This window comes from Artibeus jamaicensis, unplaced genomic scaffold, assembly GCF_021234435.1.
Source record: "Artibeus jamaicensis isolate MK-2021 breed Jamaican fruit bat unplaced genomic scaffold, CSHL_Jam_final contig_233, whole genome shotgun sequence".
Lineage (NCBI taxonomy): Eukaryota > Metazoa > Chordata > Mammalia > Chiroptera > Phyllostomidae > Artibeus > Artibeus jamaicensis.
The window spans coordinates 22978588-22994136 of NW_026521486.1; the positions used below are offsets into that span (position 1 = coordinate 22978588).

The 15549-nt window shown below is 34.6% G+C and overlaps 1 protein-coding gene across 1 annotated transcript in view; it reads right to left on the bottom strand.

Annotated features, from left to right (window-relative positions):
* Positions 1 to 15549, bottom strand: part of LOC119065753 (pregnancy zone protein-like) — a 42782-nt gene that overhangs the window by 9462 nt on the left and 17771 nt on the right. Inside the window, exons 14-24 of the mRNA XM_037167909.2 lie at positions 13220 to 13362; positions 10175 to 10324; positions 7784 to 7960; positions 6026 to 6131; positions 3937 to 4078; positions 3297 to 3525; positions 2718 to 2844; positions 2453 to 2574; positions 2201 to 2252; positions 1000 to 1083; positions 273 to 449 (exon numbers count right to left, since the gene is read on the bottom strand). Coding sequence (XP_037023804.2) covers positions 273 to 449; positions 1000 to 1083; positions 2201 to 2252; positions 2453 to 2574; positions 2718 to 2844; positions 3297 to 3525; positions 3937 to 4078; positions 6026 to 6131; positions 7784 to 7960; positions 10175 to 10324; positions 13220 to 13362 — 1509 coding nt within the window. The remainder of the gene's footprint in view (positions 1 to 272; positions 450 to 999; positions 1084 to 2200; positions 2253 to 2452; positions 2575 to 2717; positions 2845 to 3296; positions 3526 to 3936; positions 4079 to 6025; positions 6132 to 7783; positions 7961 to 10174; positions 10325 to 13219; positions 13363 to 15549) is intronic.

A 15549-nucleotide genomic window follows, 5' to 3' on the forward strand; every position in this document is an offset into this window, starting at 1 on the left:
ATAGATTTGTGAAACAGCAGAGACAATGGGGGATTACTGTTTTTTTCTCAATACTTGTTGAGGAGTCATAGGGACTCAACTGTTATTTTTATCAAGATATTTCTAAGACTTAATGATGCTAATGAATTTTCTGATTCTATAGTGGGACATTTTATTGGATATTACAGCAATGATAATGATCAAATCTTAACCAAAGAAATACAGATTTGAGTTCCCTAAAGGAGATATTTTGGGACTCAATTAACATTTCTCGTGTTGGGGTAATCTCTTACCACTAATGAGGTAGCTAACGGCTTTGGACTTGATCTTCTCTGTCAGCTGTTGTGTCTCATTCAGATAGTTCAAAACATAGATGTTAGGGACAAAAAGGACCATATTTTGCTCCCCACAACCATAAGGCATCTGGAGGAGATTCTGAAGATTTTGCATTGCAGAGCCTAGTATATCACCTGGGGAATGAAAGGTGTAGAAAAATCAAAAGAACTTCAAGTTTGTTTTTTTTTTTGTATGGGAAGATAGATACTAGCTAAGTGAGAGATCAACTCACTTAATGGAGGGGAGGACACAAAAGCATAGGAGGTGAAGAAACACAAGAAGTAGAAAGAAAAGAGAGGAGGAGGAAAAGTAAAGTAGATGGTTGAACGGAGGAATAAAACAAGGAAAACTGAATAACAGGATACATCTTTCCTGATGACAGACGTGTCTGGTATAAACCAACTATGTTCCAATATATTAAGAAGCACCACCACATACTCAATCCTTTGACAATAAGGACACAGAGAGGTGACCCTTCATACTTTTAAAAATATATCAAGATATATATATCACAACATCTATTCCATCCCCTTTCTGATGAATACACAATGCAATACTTAGTTTAGTGCTTTTTTTCTCACTCCAGTGACTAGAGACAGTAATCTCATTAACCACGGATGGTGAGGCCCCATGCAGTAGAATTACGGAGATAGACAGCCGCTTCCTTTGGGCTGGGAGACTCACCCAAAACTGAATACGTGGCCCTGGCAGATCCTTCAACCACATTTGAAGGAACTTTTAGTGACAACTTTTCAGGTGCTCCAGTTTCTAATGAAAAAAGACATATATAAGGGAGTTAAACATGAGAGATATGTTCTGTTTTTGTTTGAATATTTTCCTTCTATATATCAAGATCTAAACTCTCATTTCTCTTGTTTCTTACATAATTTCTTTGATGCAATCCAAATTTCTCCTAAAGCCACGATTCTTCTCATAGTGTAGTTCATATTAAGCATATATATTTGTGCTAAATTTCTATAGATTTCTGATGCATATATCATATGGTATAGTTATTCCCTTTTCTTCATTGTTTATGTTAATTTCTAATATTGTTAGTTTTTAGAAAAAATACATTTATGCCATAGATATGTAGGAAGTGTGTGTCAAATATAGGTTCTGTTTTAAGTATGATACAGCAATTTTCAAAACAAATCTCCTGAATTCCTGGAATTTTTATTTTAATGGGAGCAATAACAAATCAATATTTAATATGGTAGATGTTAAGTTTTATTAAAGAGAAAATTAAAGTAGAGTGTTTATATGGGTAAGCTAATAAGAAAAGTCAAATCAGGAAGTGCAGGGTAGAGGGAGGGGACTGCCTACTAAAAAGCTCATTGATTAAAAAAAATCATAGGTGACTGGAGACTTAAAGTAACTCATTGAGTAAGATTTATAGCTATCTGGGGAAAAGACTTCCAGGAAAAAGAAACAAAAAGTGAAAAGACTCCAGAGAATAGAGTGTGCTGGATGTGCTCCAAAAGCAGAGTAGACCTAAAGGTTTTCTTATAATTAGTGTTTAAATTAACAAAAATCTGAGTACGTTTAAACAATTAATTGAATAATAGTGTTAATGTCACACAGATATTTCAGTATTTTGAAAATCGTTTAGAGAGAAGTATGGAAGACACAGTTTTGTATTGGCAGAAATCCTGTCCCACACACGTCAGCTTTTGTCCTTAATATTAGCCAAGACCTTTTGGGCCTTTTAACTTCCCTATGCTTTCATCAGGAAAAAAGTTGTTTTTCATCAAATGTCCTTAGATTTGTACATGGAAAAGTATACAGTTTTCTTCCCCAACGGACAACATTCTCCCAAGGGCATTCTATAACCGCATACTTTGGCAAGTGGTGAAACATGAGAATTTTGTTTATTTTTGACACTTACCAGTTGCACAGAGGAGTGAGTTGAAAGTTTCCTCCTTTTCTATTCCCTCAGGCTTTACATGAAAAAAAATAAAGAAGATTAAGTGACACTGGATATATAAGAGAAAAATCAGTCACCCTTTAGGAGAGGAGAAAATCTTAGTATAAAATTGAGTTGTGGATACATCCGTATGGGAATTAAATGTCACTGTCACATACATATTAGATAGTATGCTATTACATAATAAACATCTGAGAAAGTATACCTGCATACCTCAACTAATAAGGGCTTGACTACTGTGTCCTTGTGTCCAAGCGCTGGGACTTGAGGCAACTCATTGCCGCACAATTCCGCAGACTGCAGGGCTTCCGCAGTTGCTGTGAAATTCACTTTTCCTGGGGAGAACATACACTATAGTGAATGTTCTTTTGTTTTTCAATTTCCTCAATATACATAATGTTTTTATTTCAACTGATCATTGTTAAAGAAAAAAGACATTTATTTGGGTCAGAGAGGAAAGCAAATTATTACCACTTACCCAGTGACTTGAGGGTCACAGCCCAGGATATAGTTTTCTGCTCATCTCCACAGATACAGTGAGATTCTTCATTCTTGTTTACTGGGACAGCCAAGAAGGCAGGAGACTCCTCCAGCTCTATGCTGACCTGTCCCCCACACCCACCCACAAGCAGGGGGTCAGTAATAGGGGACTGAAGCCTAAAAGGACAATGCATACTAATCGAGAGGCTTTGAGAAATTGCTCAAATGGGAAATCCTGTCAAATACTTTGTCATTTAGATGTTTACAATAATGGAATTAAAAACTGACAGGAATTAGGATAAATGTTGTACCAACACAAGGAAAATATTTTTTTAGTAGAGTGAAAAATGGAGTAATCAAGTGGAAATAATACCTGAAATTAGGAATACACAGATAATATAGAACCCCAAATGAATATAACCTTACTGCCGTGGACCTGTCAGGTAGTTTGCTCTTAGTTCCATTCCAAAATTAAGTTCCATCACATTCATTTATGATTTACAGATATTACCTAGGAGACCTAGGTGATTGTGTTCCTTCCTTTTAATTTTGCTCATCTCCTGAGAAGTGTTCTTACCCGGATGCAGTGGGACAAGTAGTTGAACACAGTGGCTTTAAGTGTAAAGGCTTCTCCTCGCACCACAGAGTAGGGGAGAGTGAGTTCTAGGAAGAAGGGCTGGAAGACTTGAAGAGAGATGATGGGGGAGAGGCCAAGACCTGTTTTTCCAGACAAGCACAGTGCACTGGCCTTCCACTGTGTGATGGTGTCAGGGACCTTTACTGCCAGCTCACTGTTACCTGATGAACTAAATGAAAATAAAAAGAGGAGGACAGTGAATGAATCCCCACCCCCTCCTTTTTTTTTTTTTTTTTTGCATGTACCATGGCTGATCCTAAAGCATGATAACTTAGAAACCTAGTGTGGTAAATATTAAACTATATAAATTTTGTCACTATTACTGAAGTCTCTGAAAGTTTTTTGTTTCTTTTTAGGCATGAGACTAGCTTCCTGCTTTCTATTATTTTAGGTACCTCAAGACCAAATTAGACAAAAAGTTGCGTTGTTTCACCACAAGAGCAACGAACAATTAACCTAAATATTTATCAGAAAGGAACACAGTAGAACTAAAAGGATCGGGAACAAATGATAACACTGGAATCACAGAGGAAAATGCAGATCTTCTCTTAAACTAAATTCCAGGCAATGCTCAACTTACTCAAGTGGCACCAAGTCCCAGATCCAGGTCTCTGGGAAATACTTCCGGACTGTCTTTTGTACTCCCTCTGCTGGAGGGGCTCCTCCTACCATCACAGGGTAAATTGGAGCATCATAGCTTACAGAAATGCTTGGTGAAGGCGCTATGAAAAGACAACATTCAGGGCCCAATGTAAACCTCATTTTATCATTAGTTTTTTATAGTTGCCTAATAATCAAATGGAATAAGGGCAGCTGCTCAGTGAATATTTATTACTGGAACAATTTAACCTACAAACTTGTTGCTTATACAGGAAGGCTTATCCTATTACTTCCTCAGTATAGAGGTGAATGTATTTTTCTCTAGATATGAAAACAAATATATATTTCCTTGAGCTGATTACTCAACTGGTGGAGGGAAGAATAACAAGTAATTTAATACACCAAACATTGCTTTTACACTGAACTGATGATCGCATGTTCTCCATTTGTGGTAAGACTCAAACTAGAAGGCTTGATAGTAGCTTCTGCAAGAGGATTTTAGGGATGATTAAAAAAAAGCAACAGTGAATGAGATATGGAGACATAAAAATAGGATATACTGCAGTATTTTATAGACAACAAAGACTCAATAAAGGACAGAAAATGGTCTTTAGATTGGCCAAAAAAGACTTTTTCAAAGCAGACATTGGAATGATCATTGAAGGAGGAGAAACAGGAGGATGGAGAAGGTGTTCCAAGGCAATGGCTATCCCAGTATGCACACAGAAATATAAAGGGATGGTCCAAACAACTTACCCCTAGGAGTAGAAATGTCTGTTTTGGGATTGTGTTTAACATAGTTGAGTAAATAGTAGGTATAATTATATAATAAAATACCATGAAGATTAGGACAAATAAATTAGATTTGTTAGGGCAGACATTAGCTTGATTAAAAAGTGTTATTCCATAGATCAGAAGATGTATAAAGATAATATGTATAATATATATAAAATGTAAAATATATGTTATATATAAAATAGAGCTAGACATGGCCTTTTAAAACCTTAAGTATAATAGTTCTGCAAATCCTGGAAGTAGGTACTATGTATAGAGAGATAAGTGACATGATAAAAGCAGTGTTCAAGGATCAAATCCCTTCACAGTAAATGGAACAGACCAAAGTAGAGAAAGACCAGAGGCAAAGAAAGTAAATTAATGTGGTTTATAAGTAATAATTTAGTTATAGAATAATAAGGTACAGGAGTAAGGTGGTATAACTGAGAATTAAAGAATAAGTAATAAATACCAAAATGTAAAATTTGTATAGAGTATTGCTGAGTATTTGGGGTAAAAATGGAACGATGGTTCTCCGATTTACAATAGCCAAGTGCCGGAAGCAGCCTTGGTGCCCATCAGTAAATGAGTGGATCAAAAAATAGTGGTGCATTTACACAATGGAGTACTACACAGTAGAACAAAAGAAGGAATTTCTATCTTTCATGACAGCATGGATGGGCCTGGAGAGCATTATGCTAAGTGAAATAAATCACGTGGTGAAAGATAATGATCTCACCTATAAGTGGAACCTAATCAACAAAACAACAGCAAAACAGAACCAGAGATATGGAAATATATAACGAACTGACAGTGACCAGAGGAGAGGGGAAGGGCATAATGGGGGAAGGATGAGGAAGGGCCAAGTCAAGGAACATATATAAAGGACCCATAGACAGAGACAACACAGTGGGTGTTGACTGTAGGAGGGGGTGCATGGGCAGGACACAGGAGAGCAAAAGGGGAAGAACTGGGACAACTGTAAATGAATGACAATAGAAAATAATGTGGTTGGGGAGAATGAAATAGAATATTTAAAGATAGTTTATATATATAACTGATCATCTACTTTAAAGATTATTTTTACGTGATTTATGGTATTCCACATGTTTAAAGGAAAAGTGAATAATAAAATTTTCTAATAATGAAAAAAAGAAAACTAGTTACAATTTTTATGCCCACTCAACCTAGTGAAGAATCATTTTTCTTTTTTGTTGTTTTGTTTTCTATTATTTTATAAGAACAATATAACATAACAAAATGTTCTGTTATTCTAGCAGACAAGTAAATCTTACCTGAATAATATACATTGGTCAAATATGAGACTGGAAATCCTTCAAGCTGCTGACACAAATATGGCTTGTGGATTTTTGAGTTGGTAAAAATATTTAATCCTGCAGACTAGAAGAAAATTATTAGAGCATATTGCTAATCCAGTCCTAAGACTGGAATATTTTCTTAAGTTTGCAGTATACTTTCACTAATATATATATATATTTATATATATATAGCTCATAGGATCATGAAAATTCTACATAATAGAGAAGAGAGCTATTTTATAAGTAAAAATAAAGATACAAAAACTTCAGAGTATCCAGTTCATGAATGGAAATTAGAATTAGAAACCACTTCTTCTGATTCTTATTTCTAAATTTTTGTGTACTCTCAGCTGATGCCTCTTTAATTATCTTTTGTATACAGGAAACTGAGTATTTTAGCCTTGGTTGTTTTCTTCCCTCCCTCCCCAAACAAATATAACATATATATGTATATAACATATACATACAAATGAACACACAGGCATGTGTTTATATATGTATAACACATGCACATATATGTGTCATTTATGTGTATATGTATACAAACATACACACCTGATAGCTTCATTGCAGAGAGTAATTTTTAATTTTTTTAATTTGTAGGATTGGAGATTTTTTTCAGTCTTAGTAAACTTTGCTTTGTTTATGTTTTATTGGGAAATATAGCTTTCCCTGAATGGTTCTGCTTTACTCATCCCTTCTTTAATTCATTTTTTCCTCCTTTCTTTCTCAATTTTTTAAACTGTCTTGAACCTCTGCATCCAAAACACACATGCCTGCAGTAGCCTTATTTGTAGAGTCCACCTGTCTCCAACTTCCTCTTTCTTCAATAGTAGCCACAGTTAAATATTACTAGCTGTCCTGTCTTAGAATATATTGGAAACTGTGGGACTCTGAGGCACAGTGGCCAGTGGTGGTAGCAATATGAACAAGGAGAAAGAAATAAATGTTAAAGATGAAACAATGAGCTAATCAATCTAGAGTCCTCTTTGTATTCTTCCACCACCTTATGATTCTGAAGATTACGGAAGGAGGAAGCTGAAATTGGTCACAGCTAGGTTGTGCCTCTACGGATCAATAACATGTTTCCCTCCAGGCATAATGAGACCTTTTATTCCTTTTTGGAAGTGATCAAATTTAGTCTCACAACCTGAATAAACTCCCTTTTATAACTCTACCTACTTATAGTTAATCCCAAAGACATTCATTTTATCTAATATCCCTAAAGCATGCTAACATCTCTACCCCAAGTATTGTAGATCTTTTCTTCACGAAAGGTTACTTTCGGTTTCCTGAAATTTTACTGCACCAAGGGCGATGGCTCAAGTATTGTAGTTTGTGTATTCATTCATCCCACATGCCTTTATTGTGCAAATGACTCCTATAATGGCTTCCATTGAGTATTCACCTTTCCAGAGGTATCAGAGGCACCATGGAAAATGTCTTCCTCACATGTGGTGAGAAATTAGCTTTGGGATCAACTTAATTAAAGCTGTGGGCCCTAAAAGTATACCATACACTATTTAAAGTGCCCCAAAATTCATGATTAAATATCTGTATCCATACAAAGTTGGCTATGTATTTGAGGTTTTAATGTTTTTCAGTTAATCATTGTTTTGTTTGGGAACAGGGGCAGGTTCAGGATCAGATTCTACAGCTCAGAAGTCTATTTGCTCTCCAGCTTATGAGGATCTAGAGAACAATTTTGGTTATGTTTTTAGGACAAAGAATTACCTGAAAGATACTGTGAACATCATCGTCATCCCAGCCGCCATCCAAGACCTGCCTTGGAGAGTAAAGGATTCCATTGTGAATTATGTCTTTCACACTGATGCATCCTTCAGCCTCTCCATCCGCGTTACTTTCGTATCCAGCATTAAAGTGCTTCTTTACTGGTAACAAATTATAGACCTGAAAAATTGAGAAAAGAAAACTTTTGTGTAGTTTTTTAAAATTTTAAATTGATACTATTCAGTCTGGGATTTAAAAGATCGTAGTGTTTAACACTCCCATGAAAACATTATGAAAAACAATACAAAGAATCATGGAGAGATATTAAAGGTTATGGATCCTAAGCCTTTTGTAAAAAACTAATTGCATTTGATCTTACATGGAATCTAATGAACAAAATAAACAAATGAGCAAAATAGCATCAGGGGCATAGAAATACGGAACAGACTGACAGCTGTCAGAGAGGAGAGGGGAGGGGAGGACTGGATGAAAGAAGGTGAAGGATTAGACAAAGAATGTGTATGTATGACCATGGACATGGACAATGGTGTGGGGACTGACAGTGGGAGTGTGGGGTGGGGGCAAAGGTGGAGGGAGGCAAAGGAAGAAAAATTGGGACAACTGTAATAGCATAAGCAACAAAATATAATAGAAAAACAAATATATGAGTATAAAAAAGAAAAAAGAAATTAATATAAAAAGAAACCAAATTAATCGATCAGTCTCAGATCCCATTTTGGTTGTGTCACAATACAACCAGGTCACCTGTCTGACAGTCCAGATGCTTCCTTTTAAAAAAAAGCAGAAAATATGGCGAGTACCGAGAAGTGTGACAAGAGAACAAAAGCCACTTATAATTCCATCATCCAGGAATAATGTCTGTAAATACTTGATTTATTTTTCTTTCCCACTTTATATGATTAAGTTCTTACCAAGTTTTTAAAAAAAATCTTTAAAGCCTACTATTTTAGGACCACATTTAAATTGAGAAAAAAAATAAGTGCATCTTATTGTCTCTGAAATAAATCAATTCAGTTCAGCTTTTGCCCCAGATAAGGCCACCTGTGCAGGTATATAGTGTAAAGGCCATTAAACACATGCTGGACCCCATGTGGACCTTCTACTCTGGTCACTGTCATTTCTTATTTGAGCTACAACCTCTTCAATTTTTTTATTCTTTCATTCTCATACTTTCAGCAGCAAACAGGATCTTCTTAATAGATAAATGTAAATTGTCACTCTCCTGCTTGGAACTTTTCAGTAATTTACTACTGCTTTTATTGTTGATGCCAATCTGCACTCCAAGGACAGAACTTGTCACGTTCTTCCTTACTTTCCATTCCACCTATGGTCTCTACCATCCCCCTCTGTCACAACTACATGACAAGTGACTGCCATATCCTGTTTTGGAACACTTTCAGGCATACTACTTTCATTCAGTGTAATGCTTGCCCCAGTCCTTTCATTATCTGACCATCTAAGAAGACACCCTTAGTCACTATGTCAAAAATTGTTCAGCTCTTTTTTCCTTTATCTCAATATCCTGTTTCTTTCTTTTTTATTATTCTTATCAAAACTGGGTATCTCTATATGTTTTTGTGGTTGGCTTGTTTGTTTGGTTAATACCTCACAAGACTGTAAGTCTAAAATGGTAAAAGACAACATCTGATTGTTTACCATTAGAACGATTTCTAACACATTATCCACCCTATAGTCAAGATGTCATGAATATCTGTTAATTAAATAAATTGGACCGTGAGACCTGGAAATTGTAGGGCCCTTTTGAAAATGTTTTATTATGAAAGACATCTTTAAAAGACAAGTTTTAGTGAAAACTCTCTTTTGTCCATAATTAAAACCAGTGAGTAAGTGCCTGCATTTTAGAGGAAGCTTAAAAAGCTGGTATTTCACATATGAACTTGAAATGTGGTGCAGTGAAAATGGCACTGAGTGAAATTAGGTCTGAATTCCACCTTTAAAATATGTTTGTGGCATATTCTTTCTACAGTTGCTTAGTTGATCCTAGCTTTGTTTTTCATTTATAAAATTGAGGTAATAAAACCTACTTTAAAGAACTATTATATATTTATTCATTCATTAAAATATGTTGAGCATCTTTCATATATAAGGGCCTGTGCTGGGCACAGGGAATATAGTGGTGAGCAAGACTGTTCCTTCACTGAGAATATATTATAATAGAGAATGAAATGAGATGATACATGAGCCCCTTGTGCACTATCTTTTGTGGAACTGCATGAATTTCAACTCATTCATAACAATACATTATACCTGACATGCTGAAGGACTTGTCCTTTGCAATTATAACTTCCAAATTCCAAAAATGGTCTTATCATATGTGCATTTTCTAATATTCAAGACAGAAATAGGACTCACTGATTGAGGTGAGAGCTCAGCTTCAGGCTTCATGAGCAGCATACTCTGGTCTATTGCACGAAGGGCACAGAGGGACTGAGGGGTGGCTGTGACCTTCAGATTGGTGTCTGAGGCTGGCAGGCTCTGGGCTGAGGAGAAGCCCAAATTTACCTGTCAAGAGAATATGGTTATAGCAGCAAATTTTCCATTACAATCCCAAACTCTCTTCTACCTCAGGCTAGGCCTAGTCCTCTCTATACTTCCTTCCTATTCATCCTTTTTAGAGCAGGATTAAGAAGTGAATCCACCTAGGGATGACCAGTTAAGCATCTCTGGAGTAAACCGAAAATGTGGCTCTAGTTAAGGCAGGTTTCCCACTCCGTATATAACCGGTGAAATAGAAATTGGTTTTGATCACAATGAACTAGAATCCTGAATGGGGACAAGAATACACATGCCAAAGAAAATACCTTGCAGATGACTTTTCTCTATGCAATGTTTTTGTGATGAATATGTGTATTTTGCAGATGCTGGGAAAAATTGCACTTTACCTCTGAGATCAGCCAACTCAAGTCTTCCCTCACTGACAGTCTTAGTCATCTGACATTCTAAAGAAGTGTAATAATGTTTATCAGGGTTAGAGGTTTATTGAGTCTTAAAACTGAAACATCTAATATTTATCCTTAGAGTTAATTGGTTGAGAAATCCAAAGAACAGTGAATAAAGAATGAGAACTATAAAATAATGGGAAGTCCATACACAATTTTTTTTCAGATATTTGATTCTGCTCTGGCTGGAAGAGATTCATTGGTAAGTGAATCTGTTGGTTCCTTATGTTTGGGTAAAATCTGATTTTTATAGTCAAAACATAAAATAATTAAAAATATAGTTACTAAGTGGCATCAGGTAACCTAGGTTCTTGAACTCAAAGCTGATTTGGATTGGAATAAAAAGTCAGTGTATCTAATGGAATAATATTTGACTTGTGTTGCTGAATTTAACTATGATAATCCTGTTATGCCATCTACTGAATTAATGTAATAGTTGGGATTTATGTATTATGAAACATATATGAAAAAATAAGCAACAGATTTTTCCTCAAGATGCTATAGTAGTCATCTCTATAGTTCATTATTTATGAAAATGCTACTTATGGGGAATTCTGTTTTAAACATGTGTTTTTATTTTTATAAAACTTAAGTTCATTAAAATATGTTTGGATGCTCATATGAAGTCAGTTATTTAGAGTTATAATCAACTGAAAAACATTTTGCTAAGAAGTGGATATGTTAGAAAACATAAGATGTTTTGTGGACATGAGAACCAAAAAAGACTTTATATTTTGAGAGTCTGTACCAACCTATACTAAGTAATGTTATCCTCAATGAATAATTACATCTAGCTAAAAATGACAGGCAATTTAAACTGTTACATATTAAGTAATGTTTATACTAAATCTGTTATTTTTAAAGTAAAAAAGGGGTATATGAATAGAGGTAAAAAAGGTAAATATTTTGAATAGAAAACAGTTTTTCTTTACTCCACCAAAATTGAAAAAAATATTGAAAGTATATTGGTTTGGTGGAACAGGTGTCTCACACTGACCTGGATCCTTCTTCACATTCTCAGCCCGCTCTTTACTCTGCTCTTTGTCCTGTCAGTGTCTGACTTGTAGGGGCCTCAATTGTTAACTTTAATAGTTCTCTTTTTAGAATTTTTTTGTGGTGAATAAAAAAGCTATACTTTCTTCTAAATACTCATCTATTTAGTATAAATATTTAGTATAAAATATTCATCTATAATTACTTATTTTTCATAACTGATCTCCATGTCTGATCAATGATAAGTTAAAAGACTTTTGACATAAGTGATTGAATAAAATGTGTATGGAGTTTAGCTTCTACGTGGAAGTTTGTGGTTTTACAGAAGAGTTTTCATGTGACTTGCACCACAGAGAGACCATTGCTAGAGAGACCATGAGTGTTGGAAATTGTAGCATAACGCAGACCTTCTAAGGTTTAACAACTAACTGTCTATAATTATCAATGAGGGCATTGAAATTCAAAGCAGAAATTTCTTCTGGCTCATATAAAACACACAGAACATCTAAACAGGACAGAAACTATGCTCTTGGACACCTGTTCTGGTTTAATGGCATCCTTTGTAGGATGGCTGGGACTGACCACCGCCCCACCCTCCAAATTGAGTATAGAATCCTTTCTTCCATTCTCCGAGGCAGGTGGAATTGAACATTTATACCAGAATCCCTTCTGTATTTTTTAGATCATAGTATATATATTAAGATATAGATGAACTACAGTTCTGATTACAGAAATGTTCACTTGCTATAAATGCATATTGTTTTAATCTCCAAAAAACCATGTTAAAAAGCCCTTCTAGATATATATTTTAAAAGATACCTCAAGTTGGTGGATCCTGTGTGATTGTTAATGTTAAGATTACAGTGCCACAGTCTGTTGGGATAGTGCTTATTTATACCTCAGTACGCTTCTCTTTAAAGCTATGTGTTTTTATGAAATATATGAAGATCTCACTTGCAGCTGTTGTTTTTATTCTGTAGTCATTATTAGAGTGCTCAGGCTGTGTTTCTCAAAATGGGGTACATACATGTCCCCTTGTTCTGTATTATCAAACTAAATTTAAACTCACAAGTTACTGGTTTCTGTAGTAGTACATGGAGGTGTGTCAAGCTGGCATGATGAGATAAAATTGATACATCCTTGTGAAACATCAATTTTAATTAAAAAATGTGGAACAAAACATTTCAAAATTAAAGGTATTAAAAGTTTATAATAAAATACATTCTTAATTTCATGTAAGTTTTAGGATAAAACAAGAGACTTAAAAAATTGCACTAATGGCAATCTGATTTGGACTACCCCACTAGATCTCTCAAGGTATGGCATCATTCCCTGCCTTTAGAGGACCTTTGGAGGCAAGTTTTAGGAGCACTATATGACGGTCTTTTAATGTACAATTGTTCTTATTTTACACACTTCAAAAAGAGAGTTGGATAAAAGGACAGGGCTTAAGCAAAACACCTACCTTATTGGCAAAACAGTTTTCAATCTCAAGTTCCTGTGTATCTGCAACAATTTCTCCATCGGGTAAAATAGTATAAACAAACAACTGAGCAGTAGGAGCAATGTCTGACTCCACTTGAAAGGAGAAGGAAAATACTCCATTCACTGGAGAATAAAGGAAGTTCAAGAAAATAGATTAGTGGGGAGCACTGGGGGGAAGTAGGCTGGGGTGGGAGTAAAAAACAGAAAACTGTACTTGAACAATAATTAAATAAATTTAAAAAAGAAAATAGATTAGGAAGAGGGAAGAGTTCTCACTTTTGTAAAGAAGAGTTTCTCCAATAATTTAGCTTATTTATATTTGGAGTATACTAAAGTAAGAAAAGACTTGCATTTATACCATCGTGCATGTAGTGGTGTTCAATAGATATACATTGAACTAACGACATTTTTCCTTAAAGATTTAGGTTAATTTGTTCATTTTTTCTGCTTAGGTAGAAAAAAACATTTAGTGCATGTCTCAGTTTTTAAATTAGAAAATATTTATTAAGAAAGAAGCTAAGAGAGAACTTCTAGATATCTTTAATTATCGCTGTCTATGGCCTAAATCAGCACAATTCTTGTCATATGCATGAGGACAATTCAAAGAATGAAATACAGTCGCTACCCTCAGATCATTTACAAAGGAGCAGAGATACAGGTACAAATAATCACATATAAAACAAACTGTGCCTCTCATCTTTATAAAAGAATTCTCTGCATTTATCTTAGTGGTTGTTTTCTGTGTGAATTGCATAGTACTTATATAATGTATCTGCTTAATTTTCTCAAATAATGTTTTAAGTTTGATTTTTGTAGCACAATATTCTTTACAAAATATAGCCTTCCAAAAGATTCGAAGGCAGCTGGCAGTGAAAATATAAAAAACAGCAGGGTCAATATAAATTTGAAATAATAATACTGAAACTGTATGAAGGTGGATTTCTGGAGCCAGATTAAACATAGGCAGAAATTAATTTTATTAATAATTTTATTAACAAATGGTTATACACTAAAGTACTTAAATTTAGCATTGAGTTTTTTTACAAGTAACAGAAAATTAAAAAACAACCATTCATACAATTAAATAAAATGAAATACTTATTTTCTTAAAGAAATACTTTTTTTTATCATTCCACCCCTCTGGGTACTTACTGCCTACACAAATCAAACTCTATTACAACAAATAATTTGGAAGAAATTGCTTTATGAGGCACTTTGGGCTTTGATATGCTCTTAGCAACAATCTTAAATTCACATGTAAGCATTTGTAGAATGTATTTAAAGCAGTATTTTGAGGAAAATGAATAGCACCAATAATTATATTAGAAAGGAAGAAAGGTCTCAATCAATTACTTCAGCTTACACATGAAGAAACTGAGAAGAGTATATTATATGCTAAGTAAGAAAAAAATAAATAACAAAAATCAGTGGATATCATGACATAAATGTAGAAAAACAGAGAGAAATCAATTCAACCAAAGCCACTTGTTTAAGAAAAATCAACATAATTGATACACCTGTAACATGACTGATTAAGAAATAGAGAAGATAGAAATGATCAATATCTTGACTTAAAGAGGTATTATTTCTATAGATATTACAGCCATTAAAAGTATAAGAAATATTGTGGACTGTTTTATGACAATAAAGTAGACAATTTAGACAAGTAGACAAAGTCATTGAATGGTATATACCATCAAATCTCACTCAAGAAGTAATAGCTAACCTATACTGTACTGAATCTATTAAAGCAAATGAATTTCCTTTGTGACAGCATGGATGGAACTGGAGAGCATTGTGCTAAGTGAAATAAGCCAAGAAGTAAAAGACAAATACCATGTAATCTCACCTATAAGTGGAACCTAATCAATGAAACAAACAAGTGTACTAAATAGAACAAGAGACATGAAAATAAAGAACAAACTGACAGTAATCAGAGGAAAGGAGAGAGAGAGATAACAGAGGGAAGAAGGAGAAGGGTCATCAAGGAACATGTATAAAAGACCCACAGACAAAGCTGAGGGTGGGAGGTGGGGATCTGTGGGGTGGGGGAAAATAGAGACAATTGTACTTGAACAACAATAAAATTATATATATATATATATGTGTACACACACATATGTATATAAACTGTACACTCCTAAGTGGTTACCCCTAGCTTCAAGTGAGTGAATCTTTCTTTATTTGGCTCTATATTAGTATTTGGGCACTTACCAATTCAGATTCCTTTTAGTCAAGAGATACCATGCATGGAGACTTTAAAAAAATCAATCATATGCAGTTTTCCAGTATTAAAAATAGCAAAATATA